General features: G+C 40.2%; 1 protein-coding gene and 1 long non-coding RNA gene across 7 annotated transcripts in view; one reads left to right on the forward strand and one right to left on the reverse strand.

Moving 5' to 3' along the window:
* col15a1b (collagen, type XV, alpha 1b) overlaps positions 1-2210 on the reverse strand; it is a 49865-nt gene extending 47655 nt beyond the window's left edge. Inside the window, exons 1-2 of the mRNA XM_076296015.1 lie at positions 2160-2210; positions 1987-2060 (exon numbers count right to left, since the gene is read on the reverse strand). Coding sequence (XP_076152130.1) covers positions 1987-2060; positions 2160-2170 — 85 coding nt within the window. The 5' untranslated portion in view covers positions 2171-2210. The remainder of the gene's footprint in view (positions 1-1986; positions 2061-2159) is intronic.
* A 6273-nt stretch (positions 2211-8483) lies between these two features.
* On the forward strand, positions 8484-11535 carry LOC143134983 (uncharacterized). Of its 6 annotated transcripts, none has more exons than XR_012988752.1 (10): positions 8484-9078; positions 9419-9546; positions 9684-9764; positions 10012-10152; positions 10258-10350; positions 10431-10472; positions 10571-10735; positions 10829-10921; positions 11033-11101; positions 11203-11535. It is a non-coding gene; the product is annotated as an uncharacterized LOC143134983 (long non-coding RNA). The 6 variants fall into 6 exon arrangements; XR_012988753.1 differs by having other exon boundaries at positions 8487-9078; positions 9424-9546; positions 10045-10152; XR_012988750.1 differs by having other exon boundaries at positions 8488-9078; positions 10045-10152.
* The last annotated feature ends 3832 nt before the right edge of the window (positions 11536-15367 follow it).

The raw sequence follows: 15367 nt of genomic DNA on the forward strand, positions 1-15367 counted from the left end.
AAAATCTGAAGGTTACATCATGTCATATTTAGCTCACACCATGCGTTTACACCTGGGCTTTAACGTATTGTACAGTATCTATGTGTAGTGACCTCCGCACTGCCAGCAGACAGTGGGACAGGACAGGGCTGGACAAAGACATCAGCACCAACAGGTCTTAAACCTGAGAGGTCACTCAGGTTTCACTCACACAACAGCGGAGTCTGAATGACCATATCTGTTCACAGCTCGGAACACTGCAGACATCACAGACACTTTAACATTCGTGGTGAATGGCATTCAGTGAGTTGACCACAGGAAACCCCGCCAGCCCTTATGACAAGCAGACAAACACAGACATGCTGACGTCCTTTTAAAGACTCAAGTTTAAGGGGTCTGCTGAGTACACAGGACAGTAGGCGGAGGTGGCTAAGGCTTTCATTCCCGACTTTAGCATTGACCCCCCAAAACAAAGCCCTTGCGCTTTTACAGACCCGAACACAAGAGGAGCACAGATTTACATGAGAAGCAGCCATTTCAGATCACACAAAGGTGCTGTGTTTGACCACAGCCCTCCTGTTTCCAGGCCCCAGGGGAGTGTGCACACATACACACTTGGCGACCAGAGTGGTGGAGGGCACCAACACAACAAGTGCAAGCAGCATCGTCAGTCCTCCTCATACACCAACAGGGACCACAGTCTCAATGACTCAGTGACTCAACTCGAAGAACAATAGAGCAGTGATCAATTGAGAGATAAGCTGCCCCACACGATCACAGTATAGCGTAGGCATGATACTGGAGCGTTTACTGAGAACTGGGTTGAGGGCCAATGAGGAACGGTCCTCGGAGGTGAACTGGGGTGAGTGTGAGTGTGTGAAGCTGTGTCTACGTACATATCAGAGCTCACAGTAAGGGCATGATGAAATCAAAAGTTCCCGGCGCCAGCTAACTCAGGCCAGATGCAGCTGATGAATACCACTGTGAAATCAAGTTATCAGCTGTGGCTGAGGGCCCGTCATTTAGCCAAATTTCAAATGATATGAATCACATGCGCATCCTGGAGCCCTCAGCTGTTCACCCAGTGAAGTGCTTGAGTAGTCAGTACACGTGCTGAACTTGCTAACTTGCTCATAAGCTCCTGTCAAAAACTCAAATGGGCTACATCCAGAGCCAGCAAACTGAATTTCCCCTGTAACCTTGTCACATCACAATACATTTGAGAACTAGTCCACAAGAGGTGTCAGCACTGAAAGTGTTGTGTTGTCCTTTTCAATTTAACCCATTTAAAGACATTTAGTGCCACACCCACAGAGGACACTATAACTGTTCCACCTTTGACCCAAATCAAATTAAAGATCCGCACTATTCAAGACACTATGTGTTGGTAGCAAGTAACAACTTCCATCACTTAAAAATGATTTTCAGAGATGTTCTGCCAGATCATATTGACCAAGAGCAACATATGACTAGGGTGATGAACACCAAAGTCTTTCTGCCATCTTAGGGAAAAGTAAGAATTGGTGTAAAAGTTAAGGTAATTTAAAATTCTCATATCAGGATGCATAACTTCCAAAAACGTCCCACGCTCAGTCTGAAACATTAAAGCTATAGACCCATTTAAAGTCATTCATTCAAAACATTAATTTCAAATACCTCTCAAGCAGGACAACAACCCTGCTGTGTTTTAAGAGATCATTTATTTGAAAACATGATCGAATAGGTTTTCCTTGAACTGACTGAACTGGAAAATAATGTAATTTTCAATTAATGAGTAACCCTTGAAATGTTGGAACTCAATGACTCTCTAAACCCTGAATGTATGAATATACAGCTTACAAAATCTCTGAAATGTTCAGATCAAAACAATAATTCATCTAATAGCTTGCACCGCAGCTGTAGTGTAGCCTACCCTCGTGAACTCGACAGTCAAATGTGTGATCCATTGAAACTGAATAGAATTAACAGTTGATTTTTACAGTTTTAAGTAACAACACACGTACATACCTTCAATCACTTGAACGGCAGAAACGGCGTGATATACCAGGATCAGATGAACACCAACGGAAAACGTTGCGCGACTGTGGTGAAATTAGTGATGTTACTGACAAATCAATGGCATAGCCTAACGGTGCATATTAATATAATAAGTTGTTGAACTGTATATTAAGCAAACTTACCAAATTTTCATTTTGAGTTTAGTGACGGCAGAAGTACTTTTCCATGAGACTGAAAATACTATAAGAGCAGAAGTCTTCACTGCCTCCCACTAGGATATCCTCCAGAATCGTTCACCTCTCCCTCCTCACTCTCGCTCTCTCTCTCCCTCTCTCTCTGTCGAGTGCCCACAGAACTAAATTGAACAAAGACGGTCTTTCTGAGTCTCCACTGGCCCACGGACACTGAAATCCGACTCCTCAAAATCCCTCGGTAGACCGCCGCCTTAGTCCTCCTCATGCCGTTTCTACATGGACACTCATGATATTTGGCTCAGTTGGTAGTCAGCATTATTTCCTAACTTGATGGCAGGCCTACCTGGCTTTTTATTTATGGCAACAAATCCAATTTTATTGGGATTTTCGTTTATTAATGTGATATGTGATACATGATGCTTTTAAATCAATTTAATTGTCCAGTGCAGGTGTTAGCATACTGCAAAAGTGACTACAATTGCAAACAATTGTGTCAATTGAGAAGCTCACATAGGCAACATACATTGCCTACATCAGCCATTAGTCACGAATGATATCAAGTCAGTCAGGGACATGACTAAACCTGCACAAATAAAAGCCTTTAAGTCAGACCGATTGGCTAGTGGACTCCTGGTCCTTGAAAGGGTGGAGGAATTGTTCAAAGCCTAACAGGAATAACAAAAGCATGAGGACCACCAGGGCAGCCTGAGAAGCCAATAGGACTTTCACCGACTTGCTTTTAAAGACTCTGCTAGTCAACTGAAGGCTCCTGGGAACGCCTCGGGGGCAGCCATACCTGTGGCTAAAACAATGACCATAAGAAAGGATTGAGAGCCGGGGTCAGACAAAGCGCACCAATTTTCAGTGTTGCCCCTGAGGTGGAACAAACATGCTCTCCTTACAAGCATCTCAGCATGCTGTCTGGTGGCCTAAGTCACCGAGCTGTCACTGAGGTTCTCCATCTTCAGGGCTTGGACCCACTCTCATGTTTCAGGCTTCATAGGGAGGGGGAGGAGAGAGAGGGAAAGAGCAAGAGAGAAATACTTTTGTCCTTTTAGAGATAAAGTGATGGGAGGCTCATGTCAACAGCCTGTAATTAGCAGATCTCAGGATGATAATGGCTTTCTGGGAAAGGATTTCACTCTCCCGTGGAAATTCCAGAGAATTCTAGACAGCTGCCCCCAGTAATTTGGTTAACATGGTGATGTAATGACCCCCATTAGCACACGTGAGGTACACGATGGAGCTACATCATAAGAAAGAGAGGCTCAGGGGATGTGTCCTCAGAAAAAATAAGATGAATTCAGCCTTCTACTCAGAAGTAGGAGATAATCCACATTACATTGTAAATAGCAAGGTCTCCAAATGAATATGCCTGCAAATAGAAAACACAGGGGGTCATTGGTCTCCTGGCTTTATCAAAACATGTTTTCCCCTATACATCATGGTTAACCCCAAAGGCAGTGATGTTTAGTTTTCACTCGCCATTGAGGTGCCTTCAAATCAAGCCATTCAACAAAACTAATATGGCCTCAGCTAGGTCAAAAGTCATGACCTACACCACCCCAAGGTTAAGTTTAGAGCACTATTTGCCAGAAACAAGCTAATCAGCTGCACTTGAGTGAAAGGCAACTCTAGTCACAAATGGTATGTGAGCTGAACAAACAGATAACTCGTGACAAGAGGTTGGACAAGAGACACGGTTGTTTCTCAACCAGTAGTGCTGCAGCAATCTATAGATGACATGTTTGGCTGAATGATTTCTTCCCTATATAATAGGCAAATGTCCACTGGCTTGAGCCATGAGAATTGGAAGAAATGAAATAGAATCTGAAACAGAATTGCCATATCTGGTTCATTGCTATTTCTTTAGAGAAAATATTCACCAATTCTTACTTTGTTAACCACAAACACATTTTGTCAGATAAGGAGACTCGTCAGAGCAGACATTCCACAGCAAGAACTTAAGCATGGAGCGTTGCAAATTGAATTATACAAATCGAATTCCCACAAAGTGAATATTTCAGTTCAAAGATTTTTTTTTTTTACATTTCAAGTGAAGCAATAACCTTAAAGGTATTCAAAGATCTGCTGTCTTTATTGCCGACCTGAAGATGCAGCTTGTAAATGAGTTGATGATGAATGTTGTCCTTTCAGTCATTTACTTTCATTCAAACAAACAGCATGGTCACCTTTCATGGCTCGAACAAATCATGACAGTCTGATGCTGACTGAGACTTTAAATATCATACAATGACACAGTCTCTGGCCTTAGTTAGATTTTCTAACTTCAGAGAGAGGGGCAAATTAATTAAAAAAATTCAAATGAAATAAACAGGTGCGAGAGGAATGTTTTGGAGTGCACAAGTTATTGCAAACAAAAATCAATGAATCTGCATGCATGCAAAAAAGCAAACATTGATGGCTGTGCATACACATTGTTATTTCAAGTCAGACAGAGTTGTGGTTGAAGAGCATAGGACATTTTCGGTCAAGTCAAATGACAACAAAAATAATTCCATTGGGGCCAGGAAGGCTGACGTGATGCTGAAATATTTGAGTTTCCTCAGGGTACCAGAGAGAACCTCTGATGCAATGGAACAGACGAGCGAACAGTGCACCGTTCATTCACACAGATTCATTCATTCTCCCTCATCAGCAAAGCTATGGCATAGAAAAAGAGGGCAGCTTTTGTACTTAGTACTTCCCAAACTGGAAAATCACCATGGGTTTGCATTGCCGTGGAAGATACACAGTTGGACCATAGCCTGATACAAAGCTGACCAGTGACAATGTGTCTGGTGGGATATAGATTGTGCCGCCAAATACAATACTTCGTTACTGTACTTAAGTAGAAATTTCACTTTCACTTATGTACTAAAACATAAAATTAGAAGAAATGTGTGCGACTGCAATAAGGGAGGTTTGGCGAATCAGTGGCGCCGCCAGCCGTAATCCAGTACGCACTGTGCGTACAATTTTTCAGCGCTTTATTCATGAAATCATTAAATATTACAACAATAGAAATAGCTTGTGTACTGTCTTAATTGAAACATGCTTCGGGCACAAATGATGTTTAGGGCAAAGAGAATGGACATCTCAACATAAGGATACATTAGAAGATGATTGGTGTAAACTTTGTCACGACATGATAAGCAGTTCTGGCGCTTAAAAACGCAACGTTCCATTCAGTCATAAATCATTCAAGCGTAGTGCTCGTCATGAAAAGAAAACAGCAGCTTAATATTTTTCAGATCTTTAACATTAGGAGCACTGTTCTTAGCAGTTATGCCGAAGGCAGTGAGATTAGGCATTGCATCCTACAGTCACGCTGTTTGGAACATCAGTTCGGGTTTCAAGATTGATAAGATTCAGTTAATGCGTAGAGTAGCCTATGGATCATCTCAAAGTTTGGGACAACCAAACAGCAGTGTAAGCAAATCATTATTGTTAGGTTACCATAGCTGTCTTTTCTCTAGGCCTAGGCCTATCGCAAATTGCGACATAAGCTGATCGGTTTCTTTTTTCTTTTCTTTCCCTTGTTCGCGTGTTGGGTAGTGAAGCGATAATGCATTTAAAGCAATGTTCACGTCATGTGAGCCAGAGCCGATATGGCCAGAGCTGCTTGCTCTGTAAAGGTAGGCTATTAGGTATTTCTGTCCCACCCAAATTGCGTTAAAATTGTGTGTTTAGCAGACAAAGTTTCTAAAAAAAAATCCCGGGGGTGAAATCTCCCTCATCCCATAACTTTTAAAAAGCTTGAAACACCTCTATGTGTAGGGTAGCCACCGTTCTTTTTTTTCTTGGGGGGGGGGGGGTGATTAGTGCGTACTATGGAATACAACCCTAGCAGCGCCCCTGTGGCGAATCACTGCTCCTAGATTGCATTACGCTTGCTGCGCGCTCTATTTTAGCGCTTGTTTGTTGCTAAAGGAGGAGGACGCACAACTGAAACCGCCATGGAAGCACGAGCACTTACTGGAGGACCTCCCGTTATCATAGACGACCACCCCGACGATAGTGGTGAACTCGGTGAACAGGGTAGTGGTGAAGATAACGTCATACACCCGTGGCCGTATTTGCAAGGAATGTTTCTGTACATTGGCAGCTTTCTGTGAAGCTGAACACTCCGCTACCTGCCTCAGCGGCCTGTGAAAGTCTATTTAGCATCGCAGAACTTGTTTTCAGTCCAAGAAGAGTAAGACTGAATCAGGCCCGGGAAAATTCCCGTGGGCCGCTTCACTTTTGGGCCGGTCGAGGAAAAACAGATTGACATTTGTCACATTAACCTATCTTTTCTTAAAGTAGGCCTAGGACACGTTCAGCATTCTGTGCATGACACCAATGCAATGCCTCTGCATGGGTTGTAGCCTACGTGAGGGAGTTCTCCCCTCCCCAAAAGATTTGGTTGGGTCCATATAGCCCGTCTTTTCCAAAAAGTTTTCTCCGATATGGTTAGCCGAGCCGTGTTCCAGTTTAGATGGTGAGCAGGTTAAAGCCTGTGTTGCAGCTTAACCACCACTGTTGATTAATGGGTACATAAAGCACTCAATATATGTATATCATTTTAAAAAATGTCTCCAAATGGTGTTAAATGCCAGTTTTTGTTGTTTTTAGCATTAGCGGGTTTTTTTACGCAATTCGGTGATGACGTCACTTTGGGGACTGCATGATCTGCGCTTCATTCATTTCAATGCATTTCAATGGACATCGCGGTTACACTTTCAACATAAAGTTTGTATATTTACACTTCGAATTTCGTCACAGCATTTATATCACAGCTACCCTATGATCTACCAATGGTAATAACGGTGCCTGATATCAATTTAGTCATTTTTTCTGAATTTCGGGACGTCTTGTTTTGGAGGGTATGTTTTACATTCATTCCTATGGGAAACGGTCGCGGTTACACTTTCAACATAAAGTTTGTATATTTACACTTCGAATTTCGTTACAGCATTTATATGACAACGACCCTATGGTCTAACAAAGATAACAATGTCTTCCGATTTTAGTTTAATGCAATTTTCTGAATTTGAGAGGCATCGTTATGAGGCTACATAATGCACCTATTCAGTTCAATGCATTATGCTTATAACGTTACGACACTTTTTTTGTTACTGTCAGTGAACAGCACCGAGTGAAAGTCAACATTTTCTTTATATCTAGTGATAGTGATCATGTCGTTAGTTCAGATAAGTAGGCTACCGGGCAAACTTAGTCAGAAGATTAGAATATAAAGCATCATGATAGCTATATGGGCTAACTTTCCAGTCCCACCTGTGAGCCACCCCTGTTGTTGCAAACTTAGCTTCTAGCCGCTGCCGATTAGGCTGGTCGTGTCTTCAGCATGAATATTTTCGATAACTACTGCTCGTGATTGATTGCCATTGACATCGTCAGGGTACGGCTTACCAAAGAGGGAGATAATATGGGCAAGTCGCAGTTTTGCAGGTGCTTGTGTGGGCTGTGCCGTCCCGATGGAAACTGTGGTGGAGAGCTGCAGTAACTAGGGAAGCGAGTGCATTTTGGCCGCTGGTCGAGGAGCTCCCCTGTGACCAGCATAATGACATGATCTATCTAGCTATCTATCTGTCTATATACATATCTAGGCTATCTATAGCCTATCTATTTATCTATAATCTGCGCTATCTACTGCTGAACAATCCCTTACTCGTCTCTCTTTACTCCTCTCTCGTTACTCTCAAGGGTCTCGAGGTGGGCTTTGGTCTGTAGCCTCCCCAAGGTGACGTAATGCAATGCATTGTGGGGGAAAGGAGAATCACTTCAAACGCTGTGAAATAGTACCTGCTTTTTCGTATTATATTCCGTTTCGTGATACCCAACAACATCAAATACAATGGATAACAGTTTAAATGTTTATTACCAACAAGCAAATTGTGCAAATTCGTTGGAAAATGAACCCTGCAACACGGCCTTTAACTTGTGATATTTGCATAAAATCCGTGAATATTCAACAAGACCCTGCCTACTTGTTAACAACGCTTTGCTCTGCTTCCGCCCTTCCAGTGCTGGAGATTCACATTTTCACAAGTCTACAGTGCGTGACAGAATATGAAGCAAGATCTTGCCGAAAACATGCGGGAATCGCTATGTATAATGCATGTCTGCTTAAGCATCCACAAAAAATGTTGTGCAAACAGGAAATGTGTCAAAGTAAATCAGCGAAGGTTTTGTTAGCTTTCGAACATGAGTCTCACTGAGGCAAAATGTTCTAAGCACTATCACCACTACGCCACAGAGAGCAAGGCTTGTTATTAGTGTATTAGACTAGTCTACTACACTGTAAAAATTGGATAGTTCCTTGAAGAACCTCAATGTTACTCCAAGAACCCAGGGGCTCTTCTGAGAACTCAAACGTGCCTTGATGCTCTTAGAGGTCTCTGCAAGAACCTTAACGATTTTTCAGTATGAAAGGAGGTTCCTCAAAGAACCCAATTTAATCAAGGTTCCTGGAGGATCTCCAGCTGAGAAAGAATAATTTTCTTGAATTTATCTTTTACAGGCCTATATTGCTGTGTAGCCTAGGCCTAACTGATTCAAAACATAGGCTAACCTAATCAGATAATATGATGCTAGGCCTGTGATAGGCTATGACAACAAAATAAGAGTTTTGATGAGTAATCGCCTTTGACTAGTGTTTAATTGCGCAAAAGATCTGAAGCATTCAGCTACTTGTGTGGTGTTTTGTTAATTGTGTGTAATTAACTATTTTGAAAAACTAGACGAGCATAGTCTAGCCTACTGCCTATGCCAAAATAGCAGCAGAACACGGTCGGATAACTCGATGGGCGCACAGGTGTTGCTCGAGGCGATGACGTGCGTGTGGAATCTTCTTTAAAAATGGCAACAGAATTTGACAGTTGAGTCAACGTTACTACAGGAGGTGAGTGCAACATTTTGACAGCCCTATCTCAAGCTTTTTTAATGTTGACGTTTGTCAGAAACTATACCTTAAATGATACATATTCTACATATTAAATGGAAACGAGACGTTTTAACCATGACCTCATTATAGGCTATAGCATACAACTAAAGGTAAGATCAACGTGTCACCGTTCGTGAACGTTAACCTTAACTTTTTGTTTAACATAACGTTAGAGCTTAGCAGCCTTATTTAGCCTACCGTTAGTTTTTTTAAGTTATAAGATAGCATTATGCATTGGCTTGTATGCTATGCTTAAACTGAATGTTAGCCAAATATTCTGTCTTTTTTACTCCTTCAGCACAGACTTTTCAACTTCCCGTGTTTCCAACTCTCCTGAAATGAAAGCTAACATTAATGGAGGAAGTCCTGACGTTCATACTGCTGCACACAGATTATACAGGTCCTATTTGATTCAATTTCTATGTGGTAAGTGTGTAGCATGAGGTAGCCTACAGCTTTACTTACTGTTCTTCATTTGCATTCACGCAAAACAACAACCAGTCATTTCAATCATTAAGTCATTTAAAATATAGGCTACTCCATCTCTATGTTTAATTTCAAAGGTATCCAGTATCATGACATTTGTGCTGCTGCTGTATCTAAGCACCCTTTCCTCCGGGATCGCACAGGACCAGGATATGCATGTAAGTAGATTATTAAAGTAATAAACATACAGTTAGGCCTACTGGCTGTAGTGAGGGTCCTTTTTTAGGGCACCTAACAAGTAGGGATAATGGGATGGGATATTCCTGTCAGGGGTATTCAGGTTGTTGTAGTCTGCTCACTTACAGATGCAATTGAATCATGTATGCCTATGACACTCTTCACTTCTGTTGGTATGTTGCTTAACACCTGTATAAACCAGGCCATTGCATTTGAATTTTCCTTTAGGCTAATTGGTTTATATAACCTTTCATATTATAGTTGGTTGGGAATGCTAAAAACAAATTCAAGAAGGAAAGAATCCCACTGAGCCTTCCTGAAATTGGATACCATCGAGCAAAGTATGGGAAAAGGCAAAATTCATCACAGGCAAGTCACCTTTTCCTCACAAAGCAAAATGCATCTGTATCTCAAGCAGAAGCTTTCAGAATTACACTTCACTGTGATCCTTATTGCAGTTTACTTTGATTCCAGGACAAAACTCAATCCAATGTGAGGGAAACCACACTTATTTTTTTTCTATTCACACAGATACCTGCTACCCAGGATGCAAACACTGTAGTTCAGGTATGGTGTGTGTGTGTGTGTGTGTGTGTGTGCGTGCGTGCGTGTGCATATGTTCACTGATGATCTTTTTACACTGACAGGTTGTAGATGTTCTTGGTGATGAAAGCGTATCCAAATCCAATGTAAGTTTTCAGATGATGATTAAACACCATATATTACTACTTATTACATTTCTTTAACCAAATTGACCTTTACTTTAAATTGAATGTAACATTTACAGGACAATGAGACAAAAATGAAGGAGGAGTGTTAAAAAGTAAACCCTGATCTAAATACGATTGAAAACAGAATAAGGAGAACAATCAGTGACAGAGTGGCATTTATTCAACACCACTCCACACAGGAAATCCTTACTGAATACCCAGCTTTACACCACATTTGAACTGTGAGTTAACATTTGGCATTTAGTTCACTGCAAATTATTTTTCAGATGTTCTTCTGCCAAGCAAACATGTAATTTGTTCTTATCTTTTTAAAGGTTTTCTCTGAAATTCAGCACCTGCATAACATTGACCTAAGTACCAATCTGCACTAAATCAGGCCTGTGAGGAGACAACCTACAAATACAAAGGTATTAAGAAGTTTGATTTACACTTCATGTCATTACTGCTATAAAACTGTATGGAATTACAAGTATGTTATTACTGCTATAAGACTTATCCAGTATATTGTTCAAATTCAGGACTCTTTGCAGCAGAGCGGCCATATCTGTTTGGGGACAATCCTGACAGGCTCATACGTTGTGGATAAGGTAAGAGTACCAGTCATTTGACACTGTTAGAAACTTCCCCTGTCAATGGGCTTGAATATCACCAATCCCCATTCTAAATACTGTTATTCTGTACTTTTCAGATATCCAAGACACCCACACCTACCCTATACATGAGAGGCAACCCCTTTGAGGAAGACACCACCATTACACTTTGCATGGACGGACAAGACGTCGTAACACCAGAAGATGTGTTGATGGGCATTGGAGCATTGCTAGCAGTTTATTTAATTTTCAATATGGAATACCCAAAGGCCGTGAACAAGACATTGTTGTTTTTACAGTCTATGTGTGATATTAAGACAAAAGAAAAAAATCCCCATTGCCGTATTTCGGATGTCAAATTTCATACTCTAAATTAAATACTCAATAGTTCAATCAATCATTTATTGACTATTTCATTTAGATTAGGAAGTTAATTGTGTTCTTGTTAATAGCATTGTTTAATAGATGTTTTCATTCATGCCTTCATCTATGTAGCCTGTGTATTATTTGTTTATTTATATATTTATTTATGTATCTATCTGTCCATCCTTTCATGTACAGTATTCCTAATATTTTGCCATTGACATGCTTTGACGCTTTTGATTAAATTCTTGCTTAAATACATCTGTTGTTTCATACATTTATCCCACATTCTAATAATAAAAATAATAATAACAATAAAGGTTAATACATTCTAATAATAATAATAATAATAATAAAGGTTAATAATAATGAAGGTTCTGTAATGAACTTCAAAAGGTTCCTCAAGCAACCTTTGAAAAGGTTCTTCAAAGAACCTTTCTTTGAAGGTTCTTCGAAGAACCTTTTGAGGTTCCCCCACAGTTTCAAATTGAAGAACCCCTAAAAGTTCCTCCAGGATCTTATAATTTTTACAGTGTAGCTTACTAGCTATCCTGATGTCCATGTTAACTGGTGATAGCCTATAACATGAGCAAACACAGCGAATGCATGCCTTGAATAATGCAGATTAATTTTGCCTCAGTAATTTTGCATCACAAACAGTAACAAATGACCCCATCAGACGTTGCTCGTTTTTTGTGCAGAAAGCAAAAATTATGAAGATCACTTAGGCCTCGAACTGCTCACTTAAATAGCAAGCTAGCAGCAATAGTCCACCCTGCTAACCAATTGCACCACTGGTTATTTTATATCTATGCAATAGCATGGTGTTCCTATTAAATGAATGTAGGTCTATGTTGTCTTGTGACAGCTTATTTGTCAATCGATCAAGATATTCATTATAGCAAACATCTAGGCTAAGTGAATGTTTTGCAACAGGCTGCTGAACGAGCAGTAAGTAGGCTAAACTATTTTCTAATTTAGGCTACGTGGGAATCTGAAACAGCAACATCTGTCATCAAACTCTCTCATCAAAGTTTTGTAATATATGCTACCATGATAACCATTTTGTGTCGTCAAATTAGGACCAACAAATTAAATAATATTTAACTCTGAGAAAATAAGTTTCATGTGTTCACTTCAAATCATTAGACAGCTCACTGCATAACTTCACTGAGACATGACACTAAGTTATGATAATTTTTGCACATGACTGACGTATTTCATATTATTAACCCCCAAAACGGAATAAAGTGTTAGTGGGACATGCCAGTTTGTTGTACATCAGTTTTGGTATGAGGCAAAGATGAACCTATTTTGTTGTTTTGAGGCTTGCATATGCTCATGTTAAATTGTGATGGCACCAGTTAACATGGGCGTATATTTCTCACTTATGTTAACCTGTGTTAACTTTGACTAACAGTTCAATATATACATAGAAATCTGGCATTGATTTCAGCGGCTCGTAGTGTAGTGGTATAGACGATGTAGAAGCTAATCCAATCAATTTTCTTGTCCATGCGTGGTTCGAATCCCAGCTAGTTCGCTAGTTTTATTTTTTTCCATTCATTCAGTATGTGTCATATTTGTGGATAATGCTTAAACGGACATGTATTAGACATACACTGGTGATGTTTTCAGCGATATCCGTTATATTGTCTCACTTGCAAACACTTCGTGAAAATGTAGCCTAATATAAACCTGCACTATCGGAGGCAGAGCAGATTAAGAAGTAGGCAGGGTCTTGTTGAATATTCACTGATTTTATGCAAATATCACCAGTTAAACTGCTCACCATCTAAACTGGAACACCGGCCCTACAGTAGACACAAGCGCCAGGAAGGATGGATGGTAGAAAGAGGCCAGGAGAGACTGAGCAGCAGATCAACCAGTCGACCACTGAAAATGATGAGCCCGAAATTAATGAGAAAGATCAATTACCCTACATGATAAACGTATATGCCTTGTTTGCTCAGAAGAGGGTGTAGTAAAGGAGTAGGCTAAATCACCAAACAACAATATAGCCTACCCATGCGAAAAACATGAAGCCTAAACATTACTTCAATATGCCTCTTTGTGTAAGTGTGGGATAGGCTACATTTCAAAGGCTTTCTTTCTTTCTTTCTTTCTGTTTTTGTTAACTTGTGGAATAGTGGAATATTTTTTGTTAACTTCTTAGTTGAAGTGAATTATTATATAACCTTTACACATTTGTTGAACCATGGTACTAATAAAAACTACAGGATAGTAAGAGCTGAAATGTTGTTTCATTTATCCCATTTCCACCACTATGGAAAACGTGGGCCGGTCTTGGGCCTGAAACTCCCAAGCACTGAATTCTGGCAACTTTGAAAACCAGCTTCTTTTGAAGATGAACAGACACCTTTTCAGTTTCAACTAATGACTGGCATATTAGTAGCTGGACATAGGTGGCCTGTGTGTGTGTGAGAGTGAGATGGTGACCTGGGGAGTAAGCCCTAGAAATGCTCATACCACATGACCAAAATTTTCTCCCTACAAGCAGGTCATTTTTTAAAAAAAGAAATAAGTTATTTATTTTTCATTTTTACCTGAAGTTCATACAAAAGTGACATTTCTGTTTCTGTTTTTTTCTTTGATGTCAGCTCTAAAAATATGCTGTTTGTTCTTTGAACTTAAGAGAACTGTGCCTGAAAAGTCCTAGAAAAGAATGTGATTTTGATTTGAGTGAGATTAAGAAGATATGGGAACCCTGAATATGCTTTATGCTTTACTATAAGAAAGCCAAAATAAAGTTCACAATAAAAGTTCAAAATAAAACCGCTTGCTTTTTACTTTTACTTCAAATACTTAAGTACATTAAATATCAGAAAATTACTTTTGATACTTAAGTACAGTATATATCAGATACTTTAAGACTTTTACTTAAGTAATGTTCTAAAAGGTAACTTTCACTTCTACCAAAGTCTTTTTCTAGTGCGATACTTGTACTTTTACTCAAGTATTGCTTTCTAGTACTTTATACAACACTGCCGCCTTCATCGCCACCGCACAACAACAGGTCAAAAGAATTGTTCCGGCCAGTTAAAATGTCAATGCGCATTATACTGACCCTTGTGGTTAAAGGTAAACTATGCAGTATTGGCAATTTCCTTACTGTTTTTTTTCGGTTTTTACTTATTTTTCGCTTGCTCTGTCATGACGAATGTCTTAGAAACTCCATCGCTACCTTTTTCTAGCCGGTGCCTGGCGTGTATTTAAATGCAGTAAAGCAATTCGTTACACTCGACACTGAGGCCGCCGGCCCGCCGGCCCACAGTTGCAAGGGTGGTTTTTCCGCTCACAGGCGCTAGGGGGAAGCGAGACGGCCACCATTCAACCCAAAAAAAGTCATATAACCATTCCAATGACTCTGAAGCTGGTAAATTAAGGTAAATTAAGCTAAAAAACTTGCATATTAAGCTAAAAAACCTGCATAGTGTGCCTTTAAGTGTGGCTTCTCATAGTGAATTCAACCTTCCACTTTAAGACCAGATTCCAAACCAAGAGCTCTGTCCCTCTGAACTTGTTTATCAGTTGCTGATTGATTGCTTTGGTAACCAGACTAATGGCCTGTGTGTTTAGTAGCGCTGACTCCAGGGAGCAGCTTCTGTGTTCCCAGCACTCTCTTGTGTGTGTCAGGGACTCTGACAGAATGTGACTTGTGAAGAATGCCAGCTGATGGGAACTACAAACTCAACAGTGAAAAAGAAAGACAGAGCTACAGCATAAAGCAGAAAGATGAATGGACAAAGAGATGGAGAATGATATTCATACAGAGTATAATTTCATAAAGATAAAAAAAGGGAAATAGAGAAGTAAGATTGCAAGAGAACAAGGGGAAGAGAGAGAGAGGGTTAAGGAAGAAAGCACAAGAGAGAACGA

This window comes from Alosa pseudoharengus, unplaced genomic scaffold, assembly GCF_046254945.1.
Source record: "Alosa pseudoharengus isolate Yale_2024_CS ecotype anadromous, Long Island Sound unplaced genomic scaffold, YU_APseudo_1.1 YU_APseudo_1.1_scf_2, whole genome shotgun sequence".
NCBI lineage: Eukaryota > Metazoa > Chordata > Actinopteri > Clupeiformes > Clupeidae > Alosa > Alosa pseudoharengus.